Source organism: Mauremys mutica, chromosome 4 (assembly GCF_020497125.1).
Source record: "Mauremys mutica isolate MM-2020 ecotype Southern chromosome 4, ASM2049712v1, whole genome shotgun sequence".
Taxonomy (NCBI): domain Eukaryota; kingdom Metazoa; phylum Chordata; order Testudines; family Geoemydidae; genus Mauremys; species Mauremys mutica.
The window spans coordinates 133,321,330-133,335,674 of record NC_059075.1 but is presented as its reverse complement, the minus strand read 5'-3'; the positions used below and the strand labels follow the sequence as shown (position 1 = coordinate 133,335,674).

General features: G+C 58.0%; 1 protein-coding gene across 1 annotated transcript; it reads right to left on the bottom strand.

Annotated features, from left to right (window-relative positions):
* Positions 1–405: 405 nt before the first annotated feature.
* LOC123369069 (serine protease 27-like) lies at positions 406–10,991 on the bottom strand. Its single transcript, XM_045014435.1, has 9 exons — positions 10,979–10,991; positions 9,268–9,291; positions 8,934–9,096; positions 8,447–8,715; positions 7,349–7,521; positions 6,989–7,165; positions 2,517–2,775; positions 1,308–1,477; positions 406–613 (listed from the first exon to the last, which is right to left on the bottom strand). Exons 1-9 carry the CDS (start codon positions 10,989–10,991, stop codon positions 449–451), a joined length of 1,413 nt encoding a protein of 470 aa, XP_044870370.1. The 3' UTR covers positions 406–448.
* Positions 10,992–14,345: the final 3,354 nt, after the last annotated feature.

Below are 14,345 nucleotides of genomic sequence, written 5' to 3'. Positions count from 1 at the left end.
GGAATGAATCCTTCACCAGGTCTGGGCTCCCAGGTGGGTTACACAGAGATCATGGGCGAAGCTTTGACTCCAAAGTGTTTCAACAAGTTGGTTAGATTTGAGGGATCCACTGTTCACCCCTCTCCAAGCAACCAGCTCAGGCTCTCTGCAGACTCAGGCAGTGTTGCTCTCAGTCACACTCAGGGCAGCTCTCCCTTCTCATTGCAACAGGGTCAGGCTCCCTGCAGACTCTGGCATGTGGGCATTGCTGATAGATCTCAGATCCTTTCCCATCTCCATCTCACACTGTCCACAGACAGTGGATGGTTTCACTGCTGGGTGAACGGAGGAGGGAGAGATGCGGGGGACGTCACAGTGCCATCATGAGAGTGGTGAAGAGAAGCCTGTAGGTGCTGAAGGAGGATCTGGCATCATTTATTGCAGAGAGGCTGTTTTCTGTACTGGTGGCTCATCCCCTGGAGACCATGTGCCCCCATATCCATTCACCGTAGGCCACTGTCCAGACATAGACACCGGGACGATTGGGCTGGCCACAGCCGTCCCCCCAACTCACAACCCCCATCAGGAACCAGGTCCCATTGTGGTCACAGGTCAGTGGCCCCCCAGAGTCACCCTGGAGGAGTAGAGAAATTGGGATTAATGAGGGTCTCCCCCCTGATGACCCTATCCCCAGGCATCCAGCCCCTTGGGACTGTAGGCATATGGGCCATCCCATGGCCCCACCCACAAGTTTTGTCCACACCAACATGAGAAGTGAAAGGAGTTTGCTGTGCTTTTCCAGCTCACTTTCCCTGAAGGAGGCTTTGGTAGCGGAAGTGAGAGTCCCCCAGGACATTCACAGGTGCTGGGGTGGCTGTGTTCTTCCTCTCCTGCCCTACACAGAGACCACTGGCAGAGCTCCCCAGAGCAGTGGGGCTGGGAGTTGACACCTTGAATATTCAGGCATGGGGTATTTTCCCATCCCACAGTGACTGGCTCAGGCTCTCTGCAGACTCAGGCAGGCCTCAGTTACTGTCTAGCCACATTCTTCCTCTTTTCTATGCAAACACAAAGGTTCAACTATTACTTCAATAAAATATAAAAGCTGGGGCTCTGCCCTAATCCCAGGACTCCAGGAGCTGGGGCTTAGGCACAGGGCTGTGACTCCACCTGGCTCTAAAAGTCAGAGATGCACCTGCCAGCTGGGAGGAACCATGTCTGGAGCTTTGCAAATGCAGCAGCCGTTTTACCTTCGATAGGCCCTAGATGGTGACGGGGAGACGCACTGGGGCTCACCTGCATCCAGCTGGCCCAGAGCCCTCTCTCACCTGGCAGGAGTCCCTCTTCCCTTCTGCATAGCTGGCACAGATCATGTTGGGTTTAATGGGGTCCCTGCCGATGTTCGGGGCCAGGTCGATGTTGTAGAGGGCGTTGCAGGCTGCAGTGTCCATCAGCTGGACCGGAACCTCCTGCAGCGTCTTGGGGGGTGGGAGAGAGACTGGGGGGTGGGGAAGGAGCTGGGACACCCACAACTGGGGCTGAATTAATGCAGGAGCGAACCCCTACACAGACGCCCAGGCTAAAGGGGGCCCCTGCAAAAAGATCTCCGGGCTGCCAAAAGTGCAGATCTTTTCGGGGGTCCCCTTAGCCTGGGGCCGTGGGCTGCACCACTAAAGCCCCTGAGTTCCAGCCCCACCTAGTGTGGGGGCAGCTCTGCACACTCCTGTTCCCCCCTCTCAGCCCCGCCGGGCTGGAGCTGTGAGCGCTGGGGAGCTCCGTCTGCATGCTGCCCTCGCCTGCAGGCTCTGCCCCCGCAGCTCCCATTGATCGGGCATCGGGGGGGCGGTGCACAGAGCCACAGCCAGGGATGTCCGTGCCATGCCGGCAGCCTCAGGCTCAGTCAGGAAGGAGCAGCATGGGGCCAAGACAGACCAGGTGCCTGCCTCAGCCCAGCTCTGCCACCAAACAGGAGCTGCCCCAGGGACGCGGCCCACATCCCGATCCCCTGCCCCAGCCCTGATCCCCCTCCTGCACCATAACTCCCTCCCAGAACCCTCACTCCAACTCCCACCCCACTCCAGCACCCCGACTCCCAACCAGACCCCACATCCCAACCTCCTGCCCTGAGTCCGCTCCTGCACGCCAAACCCCTTGAGCCCAGCCTGGACCCCCTCTCCTGCCCCCCAAATGCACCCTAAGCTGAAGGTCTCACCCCCTCCTGCACCCAACCCCCTGCCTTCTCCCACACTTTTACCCCACATTTTTGGCTGCATCCTGAGCCTAGGGAGCCCCACAAAATCTAATATCCCTGAGCCCTCAGAGAAGTTAATAGATCCTTGGCTGCAACCCATGCCCATGCCTGGCAATTCCCTTTCCCCATATACCTCCCCAACCTACTTCCTGGTCCTCCTGCCGGCAGGGGGCAGCAGAGAGCTGGGTGAGGATTATTTCAAGATGCAGCAGGAATCACGGGGCTCCAGGAGCTCGGGGTTTGAGTCACAGAGTGATAGTGCATCTCCCGCGGGGGATGGTCTTACCCGCAGAAGCTGTTGTCCCCCAGCCGGTGACCCAGCACGTGTGGTTGCCAGGGAAGGAGTGGGAGGGGCCTGGCAAGCAGATGGGGAGGATTTCGTCGGTGTATCGCACTGGCTCCGTGAGCTTCACTAGGGCAATATCGGCGGAACGGGTCCCCCTGTTGTAATCGGGGTGGACGAGGATCTGGCGCACAGGGGATGAGACCCAACTCGGGGAGGGGTTGGACAGCTGGTGCTCCCCGAGGGTCACACGATAGGCAGACTGGGGGAAAGAGCTGGGGAGCAGAGGGACAGCAACGATCAGTGGGGGAAACTGGATTGCAAACATGGGCAAAAATGCAGTAGGGTCCAGGCAACACCTGACGGTGAGAGGCAGCCACCTCTGGGGCAGGGCAGCTGGGGGAAAACCACCCAGGACGCTGCACGGGGATGGCCCATCCAATTCTGAGATGCAGCCACCTCTGGGGTGGGGCAGCTGGATAACAGCCACACAGCGATGCCATCCAGGGATGGTTTCCCTGGCATAGATCGAGGCAGGATGCCTGACTGTGCAGCACCAATCCCTACCCATCCCAGTTACTCACAATTGGAAGCAATGAGCTGCTGACACAACCCACTGGGCTGAGATGAGGGACCCGCCGCAAAAGTGGTGTCTATTATACTGGATGCTGACCTGCCACGGCCACCGGCCCCTTGGGGCATCCCCACCAATTCAACCTGACAGACCGCTGTGGCTGCACCCGAGAGGGGAACAGCATTGGCATGGGATGAGCAAAGAAGCCATACTCCTGGCTTTCAGCCTCACCCCCACCCCCTGCCAGAGCTGGGGATTGAACCCAGGAGTCCAGGCTCCCACCCTTATTCTCAGGGCACATGCCCAGGGCAGGTGAGGCTGGAGTTCTGTAGTGGGTGTCTTACCTGGCTGATTCCAGCTCCCCTGAGCACCCAGTGTGTGTGTTGGGGGTGAGGGTTATTCACAGGCATTGCTGGGACCTGAGAAGGTGTGTGGAGGGGACTGAGTGCCAGTAGCTCCACCCATAATTCCCAAGCTCCGCCCATTGCCCCAGAGCAGCCCTGCCGTCCTCAGCACCAGCCACAAGTCTCAGCCCTGTTTCTGATTTACCACCAGCCGGTTCAAGAATCAACATGCCCCATTGATCTGAGTGGGGCAGCTCAGGACTGAATGTACCAATCCAGGCTCGGGGGGGGCTATGAAGAGCCAAGGGCTTGGATCTCCCTGATAGTCACTAGCCAATTCCCTCCCCCACAACCTGTATCTCACTCCCCTCCCCCTGGGAGGGAGGGGCTGGTCCCTACATCCCCACCCCACACTCACCCTGCAGCAGTGTCATCGCCAGCAATGCTAGAGCCAGTGGGGAGCGGAGACACCCCATGGTTCAGCCTTCCCCAGGCCTGTCTTGGCTGCATGCAGCTGCCTCCACTGCTCCGACCAAAGCCCGACTGGGGAATGCAAGTGCCAGGGCAGGTTTTTATGGGCACCTGTGTGCCCCTCCCTGCATCTATAGAGAATAATGGGGACTGATTTCCTGGGAACCTGAGCCAGGAAATAACAGCTGCTAAATTCAATGTGCTGAACAGGTGGTAGTCCTGGCTCCCAGCCCCCCTGCTCTAACCCACCAGCCCCCACTCCCCTCCCAGAGCTGGGGAGAGAACCCAGGAATCCTGGATCCCAGCCCCCCTGCTCTAACCCACCAGCCCCACTCCCCTCCCAGAGCTGGGGAGAGAACCCAGGAATCCTGGATCCCAGCCCCCCTGCTCTAACCCACCAGACCCCACTCCCCTCCCAGAGCTGGGAGAGAACCCAGGAGTCCTGGCTCCCAGCCCCCACCAGCAGTGGCTATTAACAGCCTCCCCTCTGGCTACACCCCTCCCGCCCCTGGGAGCCGATCTCCTGCGGGATCAGCGCCCGGCTGCGGGGCAGGAGGAAACAGAAACCAGCGGAGGTTTTACTTTCGGTTCTGCCGGAGAAAATTCCGGGCAGACAGAGCGAGCTGTGGGGCCGGTCACGGGGGGGAGGGGGGAACTACCATCCCCGGGGGGGGGCAGGATCTCCCCCTCCAGTCGATTTCCCCCCCCCTGGACAGATTTTTCCCCTCCAGGCTGCCCCCCCCGGATGTCTGTGACTCTCTCTCGGTGGGAGGCTGCTCTGGCCCCTCTTAGCTGGGAACACGCACCAGCACCAGCAGCCAGGCCAGCTGGGAGCCCAGCCCCCCCCCCCCCCCGGGCCAGCCCCACGCGAGCCCTGGGGCCAGGCAGCTCGGAGCTGGGGCCGATCTGGGCCGGCCCCCGGCTGGGTAAGAGCAGCAGGACAGTGGAGGCCCCACTCCCAGGAAGCCTTGGGAGGGGCTGGAAGCTCCTTCACTGGGCGGTTTCAGAAAGCGGCTGCGAAACCATCTGTCCTGGGTGGTGCAGACACGACAAATCCTGCATCTCCACCGGGGCTGGGACTAGCCGACCCTGGGGGGCCCCCGACCCTGTGGCTCTGTGCTGGGAAGCCCCCGGCACGTCTGAGCCGGGGCCCTTGTCTCCCCTCCCTCCCCCGCCAGGACCAGAGATTTGCAGTCGAATCGGCAGCAGAGTGTTTACACCCGTTTCCCCAGTTTGGCCCCGGGTGGTTTATCTGACGTCCGAGCTGTTTCCCTTTGGAGGAGAAATCGGGGCGAGGAGCCAGGCCTGCTCTTCGCTGCAGTCCCCGTCCTGTGATCTCTGCGATGCCACCCGGGTCATGTCCGAGAGTCCAGACACAGACACGTCGCTTCTCAAGCCAGACGGGACCATGGTGATCACCTCGCCTGAGCTCCTGCGCTACCAGCCTGGGAAGGGCTGGAGTTGTGTCGGTAAATGTCGGTTTCACCGTAGCTGTTCATAGTGTCGAAGCCGAGTTGGTCCCAGAATATAAGAGATGAGGTGGGGGAGGAAATACCGTTTGTTGGACCAGCTTCTGTTGGTGAGAGAGACAAGCTTTCCAGCTACACGGAGCTTCTCTTCTTCAAATCTTCTTCTGGTCTTCTTCAGCCCAGACCCGAACCAGAGCTTTGGGGAGGTCCTGAGCTTGTCTCTTCCACCAATGGAAGATGGTCTGAGAAAGGATATTGGCTCCCCCACCTTGATGTCACTGCACACACACAGAGACTGCTGCCTTAATATTTCCATCAGTAAGAATCGAAATGTGCCACCAGACACACAGTGAGAAAAGACTTTGCTTTAAGGCGATTGACTTTGTACTTTTTTGATGAGGGATGTTGACAATTGGTATTTGAACGGTTCTAAAGCTTTAGCTTTTAGCATCCACTGTCATTATCTAATTATTGTCTGATCCCCACAGTGTCTGACCCCCACCTCCATAATTTCCCACAACTCTGAACATTTAAATCAATAAAAAAAAAATTAAAAAATGCCCAAATCCCACAATTTTGCACAGGGGGCACCTGGGGACCCAGCCAGGGGCTGTGCCTGGGCTCTGTTCAGCCACTGGAGGATTAAAGCACATGGGGCCTGGTGCACTGAGACCCTCACACCGTAGCTCGGTGAGTGTCCAGCAGGGAAGCTCTACCGGGGCGGTGGGTGAGTGACTGGGCAGAGAACAGACCCCGTCACGGTGACCAGCATCGTCCCGTTGCTCCCTGGTGCTTCCCCGTCTGTCTGTCTGTCTCCAGCTGGGATCTTTTGTCTGTGATTGTGAGGGCTGGGACTGTCTCATAACGTGTCTCTGGGCAGCGCCTGGCACGATGGGGCCCTGATCTGACTCAAGGTATGTGCAGCACCCGGCATGATGGGGTTCCCAGTCGGTAGGGAGGGTCTGCACGGTATCCAGTGTGCTGGGAGCCCCATTCTCATCTGGGGGAGGTATATGCAGCGCCTGGGGCGATGGGGGCCCTGATCTCGGTTGGGTGGGTGTGTGGAGCACCCAGTATGACGGGGGCCCTGATCTCGGTCGGGGGTGTCTGTGCAGCGCCCAGCGCGATGGGAGGCCCCTACGCTCAGCTAAACCGTGGAGCCCATGGGAGGCTGTTGCCATGGCAGGACTGTCCCAGCGGGAGGTGGGACCAGCTGCTGCAGGGCAGTTTGCTTGCAAAGCCGATTTATTGATGATTTTCAGAGCACAAGTCAGGGGATAGAAGCGGCTGCGGGGCCTGTCCCTGTTGGCTTCCCAGTCACCCCCAGGGGGCGCTGCAGAGCTGTAGGAAAAGCAGGACGTAAGCCCCCCCCGCCCTCACCTCCCCCTAGCCCTACCCCGCCCCCCGTGCTTCCATCCACCAGCCTCTCCCAGCCGCGTCCCGCAGACCCCAGCAGCGCGGGGCCCACACCCGGTGTCAAGGGGCGGGGGTCTATAGACATCCTGAGGGGGGTCGGCCTGGCAGTGCCAGGGGCAGGTCCGCGCGTGGCTCACAGGGCTGCGAGGAGGAGGGCGGCGAGTGTCAGTGCAGCTGGAGAAGCGCTGGCAGAGGGCCCACCCCCTTCACATGCTCCTGGATCCAGCTGTCGTAGGCCGTCACCCGGGTGAAGACTCCGGGGAACTTGGGATGAGAACAGACGATTCCACTCACTTTTCTGGTCAGAAACCAGCTCACGACTCCGGCCAGGTACCAGGTGCCGCCCTGCTCACAGGCCAGAGGCCCCCCGGAGTCGCCCTAGAGAGAGAAAGAGAGAAACGGGGGTCAGGGCCCCAATTCCCGTCGCTGTCACCGTGAACATGGGGGCCCTGGTCTCAATCAGGGTCTGGGCGGCGCCTGGCACAAGGCGGCTCTGATCTCGGTCAGGGTCTGGGCACCGGAGGTGTAATACCCACAATCACTGGGAGGAAAGGCTCTCACATGGCAGAATCCCTTGTTGCTGTCCATGTACCCAGCGCAGATCATGCTGGTTTTGACTGCCTGTGGACCCAGAAATGGGTTTCGTCTCAGTGTGCTGTAACGCTTGTTGCAGGTCGCTGTGCTGAGGATGGGAACCTCCAGCTCCTGCAGGGTCTTGGGTGGTTGGAGACGCTCTGGATGGGGAGAAGCAGAGGTGCGGCAGAGTTATTCTGCCAGCCTCTGGCGCAGCAGGGAGCAGCGCTGCGCCCCACCACCCCCCCCACACACGGCCCTGATCATCCGGGACCCCAGGCCTCTAACTCAGGAGCTCAGTTGATTTAACTTCACAGAGAGAAGGCTAAGGGGTGAATTGAGCCCAGTCTATTCGTATCTACAATGCGAAGACGTGTTTAATAACGGGCTCTGCAGTCGAGCAGGGGAAGATTGAACATGATCCAGCGGCTGGAAGTTGAAGCCAGACACACTCAGCCTGGAAATGAGGTGTCAGTTTTTAACAGTGAGGGCGATTAACGGTTGGAGCAATTTACCAAGGGCAGTGGTGGATTCTCCATTTGTAAATCCAGATGGGGCGGCCAGCTCAGAGATCTGGTCTCCTTAAAGCAGCAATTCCTTCAGGGACGTTCTCTGGCTTGTGCTCTCCAGGAGGTCAGCCGAGATGGTCACAGTGTCCATGACCACCAGAGCCCTTCTCATAGGAAGGTGTGTGGCGTCTGCCCCGGGCCCCGTGCTTTGGGGGCCCTGTGGGGCACAGGACAGTCTGAGGGATTAGTGGGGGCCTGGCGCTGGCAGCAGGGGTCAGGCCTGTCTCCCTGCCCCACCGGCAGTGGTGGGAAGTGGAGCGGCACGGCTGGGAGCCAGCGGAGCAGAGCAGGTCAATGCGGGGATGATTCCACTCCTGCTGCTGGCACCAGGCCCCGTGCTAACCCCCCCAAGGCCGCGTCGCTCAGGGGAGGGGGCTTCGGGGAAGGGGTGGAATGGGGCTGGGGAGGGGGCGGAGCAGGGGCAGGGACTTGAGGAAAAGGGAGGGGACAGAGCAGTGGTACTTCTCTCCCCAACTCCCTAATGATTATGTTCTCCCAGTGCCTCTCTGAGACTTACCGCTCACTTCTACCCGTCCCCAGCCGGTGACCCAACACTTCTTCCCCACGCGGAACTGGCGGGAGGCACCTGGCAGGAAGATGGGCCGGATGAACGTGGATTTCACTGGCTCCTTCAGCCTCACCAAGGCGATGTCAGCAACGAAGCTCCTCCTATTGTACCTGGGGTGGGGGATGATCTTCTGCACCTCGGCCAGGACCTGATTGGGGGAGGGGTTGAGGAGCTGGTGCGCTCCCAGCACTAACTGGTACTGGGAATAGGGCAGAGAGCTGGGGGAGAGAAAAGGAAAAGGGGAAGACAGTGTGATACTGAGATGCAGCCACCTCTGGGGCGGGCACAGCAGCAGAACAGCTGCACAGCACCGTGGGGATGGCTTGACCAAGAGCAGGGAGTCAATGAGGGGGCAGAGGCCACAAACAGATGTTGCTGCAACCCAAATAAGAGGAACCTGCCCCTCCCTCCCCCTGCTTCTGCCTGGGTTACTTACCGATTGAAGCAGTGAGCAGCTGACACCACCCACTGGGCCGAGATGAGGGATCCTCCACAGATGTGGTGGTATTCATGGTTTTTGTCATCATATTTTTGCACACTGACTTGCCAGGGCCATTGACCCTCCTGTGCATCCTGCCCCCCTATGATACGGCTGAACACTGCACAAACCAGGGAGTCATGTTAACATGGGACAAAGTGCACATCTCCCACCCAGAGCCAGGGAGAGAACCCAGGAGTCCTGTCTGCCTCCCACATCCGCACCCATAACCCACCAGCCCCCACTCCCCTCCCAGAGCAGCTGATAGAACCCAGGAGTCCAGACTCTTTACCTGGCTGGTCTTGACTCTCAGCACCTGCGGAGGGATGGAAATGTTGGGGAGACATTACAGAGTCAGGGCCACTGGGGGAGGAGCATCACTAGGGTCCGATTGGGGAGGGTGGAAGGCAGGGAAAAGAGCTGGAATAACCCCCACCCACCCACTGTCCTATAGCTCCTTCCATAATCTACATACTCTGCCTCAAATCATTGGTGGCTACTATGCATCAGTAGGTTTCAGAGTGAACGCTGACATGAGATGAAAGGGGGCTGCTCCCAGCTCTCTCAGGGCCACACGTCCTCCCTCCACCCAGCAAAGCCCAAGGGCGGGAGAGGGTTTGGGTGCTGAAGCTGAGAGGGTGCTGGGGCCATGGCACCTGTTGGAGTGAGTCAGAGGGGCTGCAGGGGTCATGCCGGCCTGTGTGTGTGGGGGGGTGGTGTCTCAGAGGTGGGCTCAGGGTCCCTTCATTCACAGCAGGTCCGGGGACTGGCACATCATTTCTGCCCCTCAGTGCACAGAACCTGTTCTGCTCCCGTCCCCACAAACCCTTGTACCCAGGACCTGGGAAAGAGACAGAGCCAGTCGACTGGGGCAGGATTGTCCCCCTGAGTCGATTCCACCCTCGGGGGGCAGGATGGTCCCTTCCTGTCAATTCAAACCGCAGGGGCCAGGATCGTCTCATCCAGTCGATTCCTCCCCTCAGCTCTATTCCCAACCCCAGGCTGCAGGGTCATCCCCTCTGGTCTGTTCCCTGTGGCTCTGCATCGCTCTGGATCCCTTGGTCCCTCTTACCATGCACTGGGGACGGCAGCAGCACCAGCAGCAGGAGCAGCACGGCCAGCTGGGAGCAGAGTCCCGCCATGATCCGGCCCCACAGGAGCTCTGGGTTGGGACGGCCCAGCTCAGCCTCCAGCTAGCGGAGCAGACAGCTCCTGGCTTCAAGGCAGTGAGTTATAAACCCAGCTGCAGCCGCCCCATGGGTGTGGGGTGTGATTTCTGCCAGACCACCAGCCGTGTGCACCAAGAAGCCACGGCACCTCTGAGCCCTTATCTCTGGTCCTGTGGTTCTCTGGCTTGGAGCCCCGCGTTTTCCTGTTTAAATCTCTGAAGTACAGGAAAGTGAAAGCAGAAGCTCACAGACCCTCATCTCTCCCCGACCCCTTGCGTAGCTTAACCGAGATCTGGTCCTTGCCGGGCCATACCTGTCGGGAGGAGAAATCAGGGCTGCAACTCCTTGCCTTGGTTTTCCTGGGACCAGGGCCAGCTTTAGGAAGTGCGGAGCCCAATTCGAACATTTTCGGCGGGGCCCTGGCAGGTACAACTAAAAAAAAAAAAAAAAATGTAAAAAGAAGCCTTTCATTTCTTAGCAACCAGTTCCCTATAAAAAGTTCTGATTTAAGGGACATGCCACGGTATGTATTTTTTGTACCAATAGGGTTACCATATGTCCGTATTTTCCCAGGAGGAATTTTTAAATTTTTAAATTTCTTCCCGGATGGTGATTTAAGAACCAAAAAGCCTGACATGTCCGGGAAAATACGGATGTATGTTAATCCTACCTAAAGTTCTTTTTTTAAAAGATGGGCCTGAGTTAGAAATGAGCTCCGTTTCACATGGGTGGGTCCCCGCCACTCCCTGAGGGTGTGCTAGGGTGACCAGATGTCCCGATTTTATAGGGACAGTCCCGATTTTTTGGTCTTTTTCTTATATAGGATCTTATTACCGCCCACCCCCATCCCGATTTGTCACACTTGCTGTCTGGTCACCCTAGGGTGTGCACACGTGTGGGTCCCAGCTGCTCCCTGCCCCCCTCATTGAAGCAGGGTTACTGCCCTGGGAACTGCAAGGCACCAGTGGACATGGGGCTGGCTGGAGGGAGGGCAGGGGCTGACTGGAGGTAGGGTCTGGCTGCAGGCAGGGCAAGGGGTGTGGGGCTGGCTGGAGACGGGGATGTGGGGTGGGCTGGCTGGCTTCAGGCAGGGGAGTGCGGCAGGGGTTGGCTGGAGACAGGGAAGGGGTGCGGGGCTGGTGCAGGCAGGGCTGGGGGTGCAGCAGGGGCTGGCTGCGGGCAGGGGTTTGGGTACAGGGGGTACAGCCCACCCTGTACGGTGAGTGCCTCCTCCTCCTCCCTCCCCCACCGGGGTAGCAGCAGCAGCCCGGGGCTCGGGGGCTATTTAAAGGGCCCGGGGCGCCTGTGCTTCCACCACCCCGGCCCTGTAAATAGCCAAGGGAGCCCCGGGGAAGTGGCGGGGCTCTGGCTGCTATTTAAAGGACCAGAGCGGTAGGGGCAGCTGGAGCCCCGGCCCTTTAAATAGCCCCCAGAGCCTCCCGTTACCACAGGGCTCCGGGGCTATTTAAAGGGCCCAGAGCTCCCCTGCTTCTACCACCCTGGCCCTTTAAATACCCGCGGGAGCCCTGGGGAAGTGGTGGGGCTTCGGCGGCTATTTAAAGGGCCGGGGCGGTAGAAGCAGCAGAGCCCTGGACTTTTTAAATAGCCCCCAGAGCCCCGCAGCCCTACCCCAAGGCTCCAGCAGTGGGGCTCTGGTGGCAATTTAAAGGGCCTGGGGCTCCAGCCACTGCTGGGAGCCCCAGGCCCTTTAAATTGCCCCCTGGGAAAGCCGGGCCACCCCGGTACAGCGCACCGGCTCTTGCCCGTACGCCGTGCTGGGGCTTGGGCGCGGGGCCCGATTCAGGGGAATTGGTTGAATTGGCCTAAAACCGGCCCTGCCTGGGACTGTCCCTTTGCTGGAGGTAGCCGGGCTGGGCTTTCTGTCCAGTGCTCGGTGCCCACGGCTGGCCAGTGCTCTGGGGTCAGGATCCCCCCAGCCAGCCAGTTCTTCCACACATGCGCCCACTCCCCCTCCCAGACGCTACCCACCACTTCCAGGGAGCTCCCGTGCAGCCCTTTCCCCAGGCAGGTGTCGCAGGCAGCAGCCTCCCGTGCTGCTCTCGCTCGTTGGCCTCCAGCAGCCGGGGGCACCAGAGAGATTTCCTGCCCCCGCAGCAGTTTGGTGGCAGGGGGTAGTAGGTGGGGAGGGGATGGTACATGGGGGGGCTATAGAAACACGCCGACACCACTGAGCTCAGAGCGGCTTTTTTCCTTTACTCTGCTGTGGCTGCTTCACTTTGCCCCATCCCCCAAAACGTCACCCCCCGGCACAGCCCTCGCTGACACATCCTAGCCGCAAACGCAGTCAGTCTCTGCAGCATCCGGCACAACAGGCCCCCAATCTCAGTGAGGGGGGTCTGTGCTGGGCCTGGCTTAACAGGGCACCTGATCTCAGTCAGGGGGGTCTGTGCAGGGCCCAGTGTGAGAGGGGCCCCGATCTCAGTCAGGGGGGATCTGTGCAGGGCCTGGTGTGACGTTGCACTCCATATGGCTTATGGAAATATGCTAATGAGTGTGACTATAATGTAGCTGGAATATGCTTCATGCAAAAGGTCTCTTGTAAGGTATCGTCACAAAGCTTATAATCTACGGAGTGTGGTCATCCCATTTGTACAAATGTATCATTCTTGTATCTAAAGCTAGAAATGTGAAGTATTACTCTAAAGTCCTATTGTAACTTTGCGAAGTGTGGGCCATTAATAATGGCTTGGAGTCTTGATGGCTCCCATTAACCAGGACAATTGGTTGTAAATGGCTCTGTTTATTTGAAAGCCTTCCTGTGGGTCAGGCAGGGAAGAATGAAGGCTTGGGGGGGTCTCCCAGGACATGTGACCATGTCACCTGGTACTGGAATCCATCTTAAACCTGGTGCTTTTCCATTTAGATGGAACGGTGGGAACCTAGAGAGAGACAAAGGATTCCCGCCTTGTGCCAAAGATATAAAAGGGGGTGGAGCAGAACAGAGGGTGCTGCTAGTCATGAGGAATCCCCTAGCTACCACCTGAGCTGGAAGAAGGACTGTACCAGGGGAAGGATTGGGCCCAGACTAGAAAGGAGTCTAGTCTGTGAAAGAAGCTGATTGGAACATCTCTGAGGGTGAGATATTACCTGTATCAGTTTCTTAATGTATTAGGCTTAGACTTGAGTGTTTTTGTTTTATTTTGCTTGGTAACTTTGTTCTGTCTGTTTTACTTGAAACCACTTGAATCCTTAATAAAATCACTTTTGTTTATTAATTAACCCAGACTAAGTGGTTAATACCTGGGGGAGCAAACAGCTGTGCATGTCTCCCTATCAGTGTGATAGAGGGCGGACAATTTATGAGTTTACCCTGTATAAGCTTTATACAGGGTAAAACAGATTTATTTGGGGTTTGGATCCTATTGGGAGCTGGGTGTCTGGGTGCTGGAGACAGGACTACTTGCTAAGCTGTTTTCAGTTAAGTCTGCAGCTTTGGGGACGTGGTTCAGACTCTGGGTCTGTGTTGCAGCAGGCGAGCGTGTCTGGCTCAACAAGGCAGGGTTCTGGAGTCCAAAGCTGGCAGGGAAAATGGGCTCAGAGGCAGTCTCAGCACATCAGGTGACAGTCCCAAGGGGTCTCTGTGACCGAACCCGGCACACATACCTTGTGAGGTATCATTTGAAAAGTCTTGATCTGTTGAACATTCATATCCTGTTGAGTTGTGTGTGCTGCCACTGTATGTGAAGTTATGAAGCTTTGCTATGTGTGTGTCACTGAAAAATGTTGTGAGGCAGGGAGACACCCACAACAAGCCTTTCAGGTACAACAACGGAGTAGCCATAAACAGCTAGACAGCGGGTCAATGGCTCATCAACACCCAGCAAGGAAAGAATCCACTGTCCCAGGAACTGTAGACAATGGAGATTTCTCAGAGGGATCACGCATACAGTGAAGACTTCTCAGTGGGAACACGTATACAATGGAGACTGCTTGATCCCCACTTCACAGCAAGGATCTTTCCAGGAAGCTGGAAGAAACTATAAAAGCGGGGAACTGACACCTGGAAACACATCTGGAGGACAAAGACTTTGAATTAGGGAAGGGTGGTCCCGGGCCGGGAAAGAGTCCCAGCCTATGTATTGAGGATCTCTGACCAGTTTTGTACCATCTGTTAGGGGGAGACTCTGCTTCATTCAAATCCTGTTTAGTTTGTAGACCTGGGACTGCTAATTTATTTTTT

Bases quoted from the DNA above. Each gene is read 5' to 3' on its own strand.
- LOC123369069 (XM_045014435.1), bottom strand. The intron at 7,522-8,446 runs GTAAGTCTCAGA...CTCCCCATCCAG, and splicing joins GGGACGGGTAGAAGTGAGCG to AGCGTCTCCAACCACCCAAG. The intron at 2,776-6,988 runs GTGGGCCCTCTG...TCTTTCCCCCAG, and splicing joins TCCAGGAGCATGTGAAGGGG to TCTGCCTATCGTGTGACCCT.